This window comes from Salvia splendens, chromosome 11 (assembly GCF_004379255.2).
Source record: "Salvia splendens isolate huo1 chromosome 11, SspV2, whole genome shotgun sequence".
Classification (NCBI taxonomy): Eukaryota; Viridiplantae; Streptophyta; class Magnoliopsida; order Lamiales; family Lamiaceae; genus Salvia; species Salvia splendens.
In genome coordinates this window covers 33801782-33815556 of record NC_056042.1, presented here as the reverse complement: position 1 = coordinate 33815556, position 13775 = coordinate 33801782, and the positions used below count along the sequence as shown (strand labels likewise).

General features: G+C 36.5%; 1 protein-coding gene and 1 pseudogene across 2 annotated transcripts; both read left to right on the top strand.

Moving 5' to 3' along the window:
- Positions 1 to 908: 908 nt before the first annotated feature.
- Positions 909 to 5464, top strand: LOC121755203 (annotated as a pseudogene).
- A 538-nt stretch (positions 5465 to 6002) lies between these two features.
- Positions 6003 to 13460, top strand: LOC121755200 (potassium transporter 7-like). Of its 2 annotated transcripts, none has more exons than XM_042150487.1 (10): positions 6003 to 6465; positions 7382 to 7610; positions 7724 to 7972; positions 8088 to 8138; positions 8610 to 8870; positions 9754 to 9806; positions 9917 to 10031; positions 10404 to 10658; positions 11807 to 12329; positions 12659 to 13460. In XM_042150487.1, the coding sequence occupies exons 1-10, from the start codon at positions 6220 to 6222 to the stop codon at positions 13185 to 13187; spliced, it is 2511 nt and encodes an 836-aa protein (XP_042006421.1). In that variant the 5' UTR covers positions 6003 to 6219; the 3' UTR covers positions 13188 to 13460. The 2 variants fall into 2 exon arrangements, with proteins under 2 accessions (XP_042006421.1, XP_042006420.1); XM_042150486.1 differs by having other exon boundaries at positions 7376 to 7610.
- Positions 13461 to 13775: the final 315 nt, after the last annotated feature.

The window sequence follows — 13775 nt, the reverse complement described above, 5'->3', positions numbered from 1 at the left end:
AATTTGTCCCTGAACTTTATGCTGATTTCTAGTATCAACAGCACAGTAATTATTGCGATCACTTGAATTGGAATCCATATGATTCTAATATATTAGTGCTTATTGTCCCGAATACTGGCAATATCAATTCGATATACTATGATGTTATTAGATAGATCTATATGACAAATAATAAAGTTCAGCAATCTATCAATGAATGACGTACTAATGACTCTAAAATAGTAGCACTTATTATCACATAGTAGAATATTGCAATCCTAATAATTCGGTATAGTATGTTGTTATTTAACTTTCCTCCATCCATCAAATATTGTTCCACTTTGACTCGTCACAAATTTTAAGAAATGTAATGAAAAATAAGTTTAAAAAGTTAGTGGGGTGAGTCATACTTTCATATATTAGTTTTATAATAAAATGTGAGTAGGAATAATTAGTGAAATATGAAGTCCACAACCAAAAATGGTAAAAAAGTTAAATAGGACAAATTTTATGGAACGGACGGAAATGAAAAAATTAAACAAACTTTTAGAATATATTTGTATAAATATACAGTTTAGACAATTTATATGAATGACTATAATATGAGTAATATATTGTTTGTTGTCACATAAATAATTTAATAATATACGGACAAATTTATCTCAACATCAATTGCTTATCATAGTCGGCTGAAAGTATATTCTAGTTGTGTTTTAATTGGTGAATAAGTTAGAAGATAAATATATTCTATTTTAAATTATTCTATCTTATTTTTACATACACACTTCTCTCTCTCTCTCTCACACACTCACTCACACACAACAACACACGTCGCAACACGCGCTCCGATTAGTGTAATGGCGGAAGAAGGGTCATCGCGCGGCGGCCTGAAGCGCTCCTTCGTCGAAGACGATGACTCAAGCAAACCCCCCCGGCGTAAATTTCTCTCTCCCTATACTCGTGCATGTATGGCGCTAACTAGTTTCTGCTAATTCGACGACGTGTTTGATACTAGCCCTAGGGTTTATGCAATTTACACGCGCTTCGCATTTTCATGGCGGAATTTGTACTTTTTCATGTATGCATATACAATTGAAGGAAAATTTAGGGATTTTGATTAATCGGGGGCGAAGGGGGAAAAAGTAGAAATAATTAAGCCTTTTCCTTGGATTGGATATTTTGTTTTAATGGAGAATCTACTTTCTGTGTTATATTTTGGGTTTGTTTGCTCACTTGCGCAGGGAGAAGAGGGTGAGGTTTCCTAAAGGGAAGAAGGTGAAGCAGGGAGATCATGTTGCAGGTGCTGCACTGGGCGACGATGCTCCAGTTGCGAAGGATCCTAGCATTGCTGCCAGAAATCGTGCCGTGAGAAGAAGTAAGTTTCAGAAAGTGCTTACTGAAGAGTATGCTGATGCTGAAACCTTTGGTTTTGCAACTGATGTGAGGAAAGCAGAATTCCAGTACCAGGTAATTTATATAAGGGGACCTAGATAGATGCTCATTTGTGCTGTTGAATCGTTGATGCTTGTGCTCGAATGTGCTTTAGTAGGAATTTGTTATTCTATTGGTTTTTGTAATTTGTTAGAACAGTGCTTTGAGCTTAGTATGATGCTTCCGTTTATAATTGTTGTGCATTATTTTACTTATGTGCTCAGTGAAGTTGATTCTTGCTTTTATTGAACTCGGATTTGCCAATCACTTGCAAGAAGTTGTGAATTATACCATGCCTTCCGAGCTTAGACTGCTAAATTTGATTGCTATGCAAAATTCTTGCTCGTACCTGTGGTATCATATCATAACCGCAGATCATTTACCAACTCTGTGGAATCATCCAAGTTACAACTTTAAAGTACCTTCTCCTGGGTTTCAAATAGTTCTGTATATATAATGCACTTGTTTCTGTCATCCTTCTGCACTTGCCAAATGACAGTACTATTTCATGTGTGCCAGTTGATGGTTGGGCTGTTATGGAGTAATATTCAGTTTTAAAATAGATTTACCAATGAAGTGACCAAGAACATTTTCATTTGTGATTTGGTTGTTTGGTCTCTTGCACTTAGTGTTTTCCATCTCTAACTCGATTTATTTCTTTTGTGCTTGAGGCCTTCTACCTTCCTTTTCTTACAGTAGTAACAGTACCTTGAATGTAGTTAACCCTTCTCCCACATCTAGGCTGATTTTGTGGTCCTATTGTAAATTTGTAATTGGTTTTGGTTTAGACTTCTACTAGTTTATTTTCCTTGGATTATACTTAGCGTCAGTAATGAATTTTTTCAGGACAATGAGGAATTTATTGATGAAGGCGTTCCGTTAGAACCTTTTAATCTCGAACAAGAGAGAGAAGAGGGCTACTTTGATGATAATGGAAATTACGTTGAATACATGAATAAGCAAATAAGGTACTAATAGTCTTCAGTGTAATTACTGATTATTTTATTCCTGCATCATGCTCACATAAACTCTTACAGGATGCCTGGCTTGATGGCGTGGATTTGTGTGAAAATTATGTTGAAAAGAGGTCCACGCCCATGAATAATGATGAGAACCTCATGACCTATCAACCGAAGAGCTTGCAGTAATTAATCGGAGGATTGCAGATGCTCTTGAGCCTGGAGAAACAGTAAGCTCTAGCTATTATATTTTATTTATTCCAATATCTTACATTGTTGTAGGGTGTGATTCAGAATAATCGTTCCTTACAAACGTGGGTGTCATTTTGCTCTTTCTTTTTATTTTTTCCTGCATGTCAGTCTCTGCAACAGAGGTAAACGGTTTGTTTAGAAAAAGATGTGATGGGTTTTATGTTTTAATGAAATATGCATCATCTATCCTGTCAAACTTGATTTGTATAATTGTTGCTTATTGGTACCCTCACCTTCTGTAACCTAGTCTTGTTACCGTGAAACAAACTTGTTTGCTTGAGTGGCTGAACAAGCTATAAAGATTCAGAGAAATACAATGTCTTCTGTAGATAATGTCCATACAAAAACTTTATCTCTCCTTTAAATTGTTCGCTTTTATATATTTAAAACTACATTCATGTTTTAGAATAGTTCATTTTTGTTTGAAGGGAGAGGCCATATATCATTTATTGGGTGATAACTGATAAGAGAGAGTGTAGAGTTAATTTTTTTGTTCATCTCATCTTACATGATTTTGAGTTAATTTTTTTTCGTTCAATTTTGAGCTGGCCATGTTTTTCCAGTTGAATTTTATCTCATCAAAATAGTCTTCAATCTCCAACAGGTTTTGCGTGCTTTGAGGAGATTAAAGGGTTCAACTGATAAGAGGCAAAAGATGTCTGCAGAGACCAAAAATCTGTTTGACCAGCTAACTGAAGATGCCATGAAACTGATGGAGAATGGCGATTATAGTTGAGCTGTTCTATTTCTGTCTGAAGAGCCTGCAACCTTTAAGACATTTTCACTCATCCATTTGTATTTGTGGACTTGTTTGCTCTGCAGATGTCTATGATGAAAAGCAGGAACATTTTGAGCGTGAAGCAGGTCCGATCGCGTGACTTTTCATATTGGTTTTTTCGTTCTCTTTTGATACTCCTCTCTGATTATTACTTCTTTATTTTATTATATTATATTATTAGCATGAAACATGACATATTCTTCTAGGCATTTTAAGGTTCTACTATTTCATTTCCAGGAGTTACGACTTCATTTTTATGTGCATGACATACAGACATCATACCTTTTGGCAGTGGTCTTATCTCAAAAGATAATAGACTCATTCCTTTTTTCTTCTTGAGTCACTCTCCTACTCACACGTCTCTTTCTAATTTCCCGAAATAAGAACAAAATGGAGGCAAACTAGGACCTAATCAATGTACTGAGTAGTAGTGTGTGCTTCTGTGCTTTAGAAATTGGTTTCTGGGATACTGTTAAAAATTAGTACCCCTTTAATCCAGCCACTTGTGAATGTGAAAATTATCTTCTGTACATCTTAAGCTCCATACCTTTTTTTTAGACACTTAGCTTGTTATACTCTTCTAGTTTTTAGTGGATTTGTACTCTCATCGTAAAATCTGTTTCTCTAAAAAACTTAGAAAGAGTTAGTCATAAAAGCTTTTGCATTGAAATTAACTTTCTTCCTTGCTCTGAATTTGTTATTTTTTCTCTTTAGCCATGTGTTTATTGTTGATAAGTTGATTATGAGAAATGTTATATTGTAACTTTGCAGATGGTTATGAGAAATTAGTCAATGCTAGAAAGCATGGTCTCCCAGAAGGTCTGGGCAAAGAGACATCTGAAGACATGTTTGATATGTTTGGAGACGATGAAGGGAAGGCTGCGGATACTCCCGCCACTACTGGGAATGGGTCATTTTCGTCCAGGCCGTTGAGGGTATGCTTAATCCCAGCATCTTGAAGTATATGGTATAGGGGAAAAACTATTGTAGCTAAGTTGTATCTGTATGTGCTTGCAGGTGGAGAGATGCAGAATGACTACGTATATGATGAGTCTTCTGGGTATGTCTCATCTTTCAATTTCCCTTTATGTGGTTTATGTGCTAAATATACAAGTTCAGCTGCCGGTATCATAAAATGCATTATTAAACAATATATTTTTTCTTTGTTATATCTTCTATTTTGCTAGCGCCTAGCTGAACATGTGATGAGTTCAATCAACAACATATTGTTCTAGGTTTCTAGTTTTGAGGACTAGCTTATACAACTCTTTTGCGTCTTGAAAGCAACTTATATTATCTCTCGGTAATAGTAATGAACACTGAGATAGTCAACTCTGCCAATATGTTGTCACTCATCTCATGTGGTTGGGTTGTTTTTTTAAGTAGAATGGTTTTTCTGAGCTATCCTCATACCCAATCACTTACTGTTTCAGATATTACTACAACAGCAATTTGGGCTACTATTATGATCCATCCACGGGATTGTATGGCTGTGCAGCAACTGGGAAATGGTAATGTGGCAGTAATTATTCTTCCACTTCATCTTCTCACGCATATGCTAATATTGTCATACAACGAGTAGTCTGATTTACTTGAGCAAAATGATTATATGGTTAAAGGATGGACCGGGAAAACATGTCGTTGCGCCAGAATTTTTTGGTTAACCATAAATAGGCTATTTGCTTCGTCCAGATATAAAGTTGTCTTATGGCTTACTTGTGTTTCCCTTCGTCTGTTGGTGCAGGTATTCCTATAACGAAGAATCAGGGGCATATGATGAAATTCAACAGGATGTGGACGCGAATGCTGCCGGGATGAGTTGAAGAGGGGATTGGATAATGCACAATATGGGGGATTTAGTGATACCATCTGATCCTGTATCATATAATTTGTGAGCTCTTGGATTTTAGTGATATTAACTTGCAATCTGACAACTCTTTCATGTGAATGGGGGATAAAGTAGTTTGAACCATTGCTTAGGTTTTACTTGTGGAATGATCATGGAAATTTACTTTTTATTAGTTTAGTTCTATACTTATACTAGTACTATTAGATTGGTGTTTCAGCTGGTAACCTTCATACTTCTTCTTTTGATTCTCCATGGCAATATTTCACATTTCTTATTTTTTATATTTACTCAAATAGGGGAAAATATTATCACTTGTTGAAGTGAAAATAAGCAAATAACAAGAAAAAAATTTGTTTGAAGAGACCACAAATTTATATCGTAACAGTGTTTTTCATGAATTCAATTCAGGAGAAAATAATTACAGACCATATAGATTTTTTCTCTTTTCAAAAGTTAGGTGTCGTAATTGCATATTAACTCAAATTAGTAATCGAAATGAAAGTTATCCAATTCTAGAAAAACAAATAAATGAAAATTATCCCATTGCTTTATAGTATTAGCGTGGTCAATCTAATGGGCCAGACAAATTGGGCCAGCGTGGGTTAGAAAAAACGGGCCGATAATTGGGCTTTGAGCCTGTCGAAATTCCGGTACGCACCGTCGGTGCACGTTAGACTTAGCTCCTGTCTTTTTCTTTCGTTGGGCTCTGATCAAAAGCTTTCTTTTTCGAGAGCTAACCTTTGAATCAAGTTGGTTACATTCATTTCACACACACAACACACACTACCAAAAAGCATACGCACAAAACCCGATCTCATCACACGAAATTCAACAAAATAGTTTGAAGAAGATGAGCCAATACATATATTTATGTGTGTCAGTGTGTGTGTTTGTGTATTGGTAAATCCATGTGTACGTGCAGCTAGAAGCCACGACTACGTGTAGAGAGAGAGAGAGAGAGACGGAGAGAGATGACGGAGGAGGGATCGGAGAGGGGGAACAAGGGGTTAACCTCGATGGATTCGATGGAGTCGCGCTGGGTGTATCAGGATGAGGAGGGCTCGGAGATCGACAACGACGGCGGCTTGGAATCGCCGCAGAAGGATTCCGACGACGAGGATAATGCGGAGCAGAGGTTGATTCGCACGGGGCCTAGGATTGATTCATTTGATGTCGAAGCCCTCGAAGTTCCCGGAGCTCACAGAAATGATTTTGAGGTGCATTTCGTTTAGCCTAATAGTACATGTATTCTAATTACATTTCAATTAGACGTTGAGCGCATTTGAGCTATTTTTTTGTTCCGTTTTCTTTTAAATTTCTGAGGATTTTATGTGATAACACTTATAAGAAGAATAATTACCCGAGAATGAGCTCATACACCATGTTCTATGAGGCTGTTCTGTTCTTCAGGAGAGCAGGGTAAATGCAGTGAACAATTATCCAATTAGCTACGAAATAAGAGCACTTCTAGTTGGCGGTTTTCCTTTTGATCAGTGGTGGAATAGGATAGGTCGATGACAATAGTATTTATGTTTCTATAGTGTGTTCTCTAATCTGATCTGAACTAAGTCTCCCAAAAAGTTACCAAAACTTGCTGAGATGATGAAACTAATTGCTGTTTCTGATATCATGTGAACCTTTACCTATGTTCTCTTGTGCAAGTATCAAAGAAAAAGAGGTGTGGGAGAAAAGAGGTTTTGGAGAATGATGGACTAAATATTTGTAATGAGGTTTTATCCTGAAAGACAAAACCCAGTGAAGGAGTGGATGTTGAGTTTTGTGATTGAACTGAGAACTAATAACAACCAAATAATATTGATGTGAGAGCTGCTTTGAATCATATGTTAAAGTTTTGTAATATTTTAGTTTTTCACTCCACTAGTGCATTTTACTTGTTTGTCACTGTTGAAGAGCTCACTTTTACCGACAAACTATTTAGGTCATTGTGCCTTAGACTAGGTTATGCTTATAAAAGTCCCATCTCTTAGCAGCTTTTACACTCGTACTACCCACAGTTAAAAGTAAGTTTCAATGTCTAGGAAACTAATTATTCAACCTGAGTTTCGATGCAATTATATTTTATTAATGGGCTGTTTTTTTGTTGATGTCTTGATTTTAAAAATAAAGTCACAGGATGCCACTTTAGGCAGGAGAATAGGACTTGCATTTCAGACACTTGGTGTTGTTTTTGGTGATGTGGGGACTAGTCCTTTATATACCTTCAGCGTGATGTTCAGCAAGGCACCTGTAAACGGGGATGAAGATGTTATTGGGGCATTGTCTCTAGTTTTGTACACGTTAATTCTGACTTCACTGGTCAAGTATGTGCTCATTGTTCTTTGGGCGAACGATGATGGCGAAGGTATTTCGCCTTTTGATCTTTTTATTTACATTTGGTATCATTTTTAGAACAAATGTGCATGTCTATTCACTCTCTAGATGTCGTATGACTTCTACTTTTACAATTTCCTGTAGGTGGTACATTTGCTCTCTACTCATTGATATGCCGGCATGCCAAAGTCAGTCTTCTTCCAAACCAGTTGCCTTCAGATGCTCGAATATCAAGCTTCAGGCTTAAAGTGCCATCAGCAGAACTGGAAAGGTCCTTGAAAATAAAGGAAAGACTTGAATCTTCTCACACATTGAAAAAGCTTCTTCTTATGTTGGTTCTTGCTGGTACTTCTATGGTGATACTTGATGGTGTTGTTACACCTGCTATGTCAGGTGCTTTTTAACGACCATTTTAGTATATTTGATTCCTTGAGGCGTTGGTTCTTAAGTAGTCAAAAGATGAAAGAGTTAAATGTAGTTATGAACTATTTCAAAACTGTTTCTGCAGTTATATCTGCTGTTGGTGGGTTGGATGTTGGAATCTCTGGGTTTGAGCAAGGTGATTCATCCTTCACTTCTTATTTGTATCAGAACTGTTTGCACCTTTTATGTACCTTCCGTAGTTTGACAGTGTTGAGTGGTATGACAATGAAAAAGGTACATCACTAGTGATTCTGTAGATAGCTGATCCCATAGCACATCAACCTGAAAAAGACCGGAATGTTGCTTCCTTCTCATTTGTGGATATTGAACTGCGAGATACAGCGTATAAGTACAATAGCAGCATTTCCATTCAATAATTGGCCGGCAGCCTCTCAATTGTACTTACTAATCATGTGGATCATGTTGGAACCTCATGTAAAAAGATAATCAGTTGGACCATTAATTACTGCACATCAGATCCATATCACATTGCATGACCTAGCTTAGTTTCTGCTGTTTACAAATGTATTGACAATAATAATTATTATTTCAGTTTGATCCTGTAGAATGGTCAATAACTGAAAATATTTATTTTTCTGAAGTGCAGAGCACGTCGTGATGATCTCGGTTGCATTTCTTATAATTTTATTCAGTGTACAGAGGTATGGAACAAGTAAAGTCGGGATTGTTGTGGGTCCTGCCTTGTTTATATGGTTTTGTTCTCTTGGAGGCATTGGCATATACAACCTTGTCAAGTACGACAGTAAGGTTCTGCGGGCATTTAATCCAATACATATTTATTATTTCTTCAAGCGCAATTCAACAAAGGCATGGTATTCTCTAGGGGGCTGTATTCTATGTGCAACAGGTAGAATCTGATGTTCAGTTTTTTTCCTTCCAATTGACACTTTTTTTGTTTCAGTTGTCCTTTAAATCTTGAAACATCGTTAAGATTAATTATTAATTCAACTTTCTCTATTTTTTTGGTGTATTTTAATCTGGCTCACTTTGCATTTGGTTCGAGTTTGAAGTCCAATATGGAATGACCATTTATATGTTTAATCACATTTACCTGGTTGTTGTCTCCCCATTTGTCAATGAAGCATCCCTTTGATTTGTACTCCCTCCGTTCCCTCATAGTTGAGGCGAAACTTTTCGGCACGGAGTTTAAGAAAGGGATGTTGAGTGTGTTAAATAAATAGATAAAAAATTAAGAGAAGGAAAAAAGTATAGAAAATAAAGTAAAAAAGTGAATAAAGTAGAGAGAATATAGTAAGATAGAGTAAAGTAAGAAAGAGAAAAAGGTTACTATGTATGGAAATGACTCAACTATGAGGGAACTTCCCGAAATAGAAAAATGACTCAACTATGAGGGAACGGAGGGAGTAGTTTATGTGGTAATGTAAATATCTTCAGGAGTTTTCACATAAATCGATCAGATATCTGCATAATTGAAGTGCCTTGAACTGGCCATTCTTACAACTTAATTTGTGAGAGCTTTCTTGTTTTAACTTTTCCAATAAATTTTCAAGTTTCAATTCCTCAATATTTTCCAATCTAAGAGTATCCGTGAACTGGGTATCATACTTTATTTTCAAACCTTTTAATTTCTGAACGTGAAAATCAGCTGCTAGCTTATGCTGAACTCTATGATGCCCAAATGAGTGCATATTATTTTGAAATTTATTTTATTTTCTATAAGAATGGCATCATATTTTCTGATTAATCTGATCATCAGTTATGTGACTCAGGTTCCGAGGCAATGTTTGCAGATCTTTGCTATTTCTCTGTAAGATCAGTGCAGGTAAGTAGTGACAGTTCGCCAAATTATTTTAGGGTTTAACCTAAAATTCAATAACATGCTTTTAGAGATGTATTGTGTTCTTACAAAAAGATTTAAATTATTTGTGACAGCTTACATTTGTGTTCCTTGTATTACCTTGCCTTCTGCTGGGTTACCTGGGCCAAGCTGCATATCTTATGGAGAATCATGCTGATACTACACAGGCCTTCTTCTCTTCTGTTCCAAGTAAATACAATGTATTCCTTTTCATTGTTGATCTGTGTGATAGTTGGGTAGCATCAGTAATTGATAAAAGTACATAACAATCATTTTACATTTTTTTGAGGGAAATATTTTACATTTTACATGTTCTGTACTGATAATGCTTTCACATTTAGATAGATATACAAGTTAAATTATGCAGCAAGTAATACATTGACAGACATCTCATTTCGGTTGGATCTGGCATCTGCCCAGCTCAACTGCATATAGTGTTTTGTCCTTGCTAGGTTGCAGCTTTTATGTCTTAGGAATCAAGGCTGATTAGGCCTTTTGAGTAGGACAATTTTTATGTTTCAGTCAGCAAATAATATGCGAGTTTCCTTTGATCTGATGCAGGTGGAGCTTATTGGGCCGTTTTTCTCATAGCTAATGTAGCAGCACTGATTGCTAGTAGGGCCATGACAACAGCAACTTTCTCTTGTATTAAACAATCCACAGCACTTGGGTGTTTTCCTCGTCTTAAGATTATACATACCTCGAGGAAATTCATGGGCCAAATTTATATTCCAGTCATGAACTGGTTTTTGCTCGCTCTAACACTGGTGTTAGTCTGCAATATCTCTAGTATATATGAGATTGGAAATGCATATGGTAAGTCTCTTTTCACTCTATTGAAATTTGACTCTCAGTACAACTGATCTCTTCTAACTCTTTTCGCATCTGCGTATTCTCTTTTTAGTTTTCACCTTTCTTTTTTGTTTGTTTGCATGTGCAAACTGACCAATTTGCTTACGATTTTGAGTCTGAATGTGATGAATGGTGATGATATCTTTAATAATGAGTAAGTGTGAGGAGTGAATGTGAAGTATTCAAAGCTTATAACATTTTCGTGTTGCATTAAGTTTAACTATACAATGGGACAATCTGATTAGGTTTCCTAAATAACTGTGTGCTTGATAGTTGTGTTTTGGTCTCAGATAAAGTAATAATCTTAAGGTGTAATATCCAGAGATAAGCCATATTGTTCATTAGCTGCTAAGTCATATAATAAGCTAACAAATTTCAAATTTAACCGAACTTGAGGGAAACAAACTGCTCAGGCATTTTATGTTGGATGTTGAAATTGTAAGTCTAAGCTTAGACGTATTACATTGTCTTTGTATATCTCCGAATCCCCCATCACTGTCCTCTATCCTTGCTTCATGTTGGTGGAGTATCTAAAATCAAAGCATTCGATAGCCTAGTGGCCTTTTTACTCACTATGTTACCATGTGAAACCTAGTACCAGCTACCTATTTTTTATTTTAATATCAATACCCGATAGACCACTTGAATTACTATATCGGAAACTATTATTTTTCTTTTAATCTCAATGCCATATAAACCACTGGGGTTACCATATCTGGCAACTAATAACTTGCTAGAAAAGTTAAATTGATTTGACTACAGTAGAAAATGAAATGAATAATGGATTGTGAATACAGGTGCAACTGTGCAAGCAACATATAAGTAGCATGACATGAATGATCTGTAACTCCTAGGGGTTTTTTCATTTTATAGATAACAGTTGCTATGTTCAGAACACTTCAGGTTCAGAAGCATAACTGAATCTCCTGTTTGTGACTTTGATAAACTGAAGGAATATCTGATCTGGAATTCGTATTTGACCTATATCAGTATATCCATTTGATTGTAACTGAAACTGCTTAGACACAATTTGATTCTTCTGGTTGTTTTGTAGAAACAATCTTCTGAGATAAAATTACATAGGCCTCGTTTTGATTGGTCTCTTTTTGCAGGCATTGCTGAACTTGGTGTTATGATGATGACAACAATCTTAGTAACCCTTGTTATGCTTCTCATCTGGCAGATAAACATTTTCATTGTTCTGAGTTTTGTTATCATTTTCTTGGGATTAGAGCTGACTTTCCTTTCTTCAGTTTTGTGGAGTGTGGGGGATGGAAGTTGGATTATATTGGTATTTGCCATTGTCATATTCCTCATTATGTATATTTGGAACTATGGTAGCAAGCTAAAATATGAGACAGAGGTGAAGCAAAAGATGTCAATGGATGTGCTCCGAGAACTAGGTCCTGACCTTGGAACTGTTAGGGCTCCTGGAATTGGCTTGATTTACAACGAGCTGGCGAAGGGGGTACCGGCTATATTTGGGCATTTCCTGACAACACTACCTGCTGTGCATTCAATGATAATATTTGTGTGTATAAAGTATGTTCCTGTATCTGTTGTCCCTCAAAGTGAAAGGTTTCTGTTTAGACGAGTCTGCCCCAAAAGCTACCACATATTTCGTTGTGTTGCCAGGTAAACTGCAAAATTTGAGCCACATATAAGCTGAGATTTGTTCCATATTATTCTAGTCAAACTTGCATGTTGTAAATCATCTCGGGCAGGGACTACAATGTTTTCTTCCTAATTAATTTTCCCAGAGGCTTTAGTGGTTCGCGTTTGTGCTTCTACAAATTCTGGATTGTGCACCTCATGTATTAGGCTGCTAGAAATTGTTGAGTTATAATTTGATAGTGTATTGGTGGATACAGGTTCCCATTGAAAGCCTTGCTAGGCTATATTACTTGTTTCGAAACTGTTTAAAGAAGATTTTATTAATACACTCCTCTTTCTGCTGGTAACAGATATGGATACAAGGATGTTCGCAAAGAAAACCACCAGACCTTTGAGCAATTGCTGATTGAGTCTCTTGAGAAGTTCATTCGGCGGGAAGCTCAGGAGAGATCACTAGAGAGTGATGATGATGACTCCGATGCCGAGGGAGAGAATTTCTCTAGAATTCTAATAGCTCCAAATGGCAGTGTATATTCCCTCGCTGTCCCTCTCCTAGAGGAGTTCAAGGATGCGAGCAATTTCATCCCAGAAGGAAGCACAGTGAAGGAACAGCAGCAAGCACAAACAGATGAGATCACCCTCGATGCGGAGCAAAGCCTTGAGAAGGAGCTGTCCTTCTTGCGCAAGGCAAAGGAGTCCGGTGTGGTATACCTTCTCGGGCATGGAGATATCCGAGCAAGGAAGGATTCTTGGTTCATAAAGAAGCTCGTCATCAATTATTTTTACGCGTTCTTGAGAAAGAACAGCAGGAGGGGGACTGCGAATTTGAGCGTTCCGCACTCGCATCTGATACAGGTAGGCATGACTTACATGGTGTGAAACTTTGCAATTTTTGCAGTTTAAAAACTGGATTCGTAACGATCTAATATATCTGGAGTTTTTGTATAGCCTTCTGCTGATTTTTCACTCCTATCTTTCCAGATTTTTAGTCTCTGTAATTGTTCTGTTTTGATATAAAATCAACACAGTCGATTTTAATGTGATACATGATGGGATTAATATTCTAATTTGTGTACAATTTGTACATGGTGACGTGTGGATCGTCACAACTAAATAAATACAATATATATTAGGTAGCTTTTCTGATTTCAATTTTCGGATATTTTGCTATTTGGGACTGAAAAGGGAGAACATCAAATCTCTAATAATTTGTTTTTTAAGGTTTTTGGTTTATGTGATGAACGTTAATGTGCATAGTGTTGAATATGTTGACGCATTGCTAAGGGAACATACACAAATACCTCTATCTCACTATGAGTGGACCATTTTCTATTCAATACAAGATGTTATACAGTAGTTTTGTTTTGTGAGTTAGAGAGAAATATAGTGGAGATATTAATGTGTCAATTAGAGTCGGATATCCAAAAAAAGAAAAAAAAATGTATTTTTAGGATGGGAAGGGGTAGA

Excerpts from the sequence above, each read along its gene's own strand:
- LOC121755200 (XM_042150486.1), top strand. The coding sequence starts at position 6,220 with ATGACGGAGGAGGGATCGGAGAGGGGGAACAAGGGGTTAACCTCGATG. Across the intron at positions 8,871-9,753 it reads CTGTATTCTATGTGCAACAG|GTTCCGAGGCAATGTTTGCA; the intron begins GTAGAATCTGAT and ends TATGTGACTCAG. Across the intron at positions 10,032-10,403 it reads CTTCTTCTCTTCTGTTCCAA|GTGGAGCTTATTGGGCCGTT; the intron begins GTAAATACAATG and ends GATCTGATGCAG.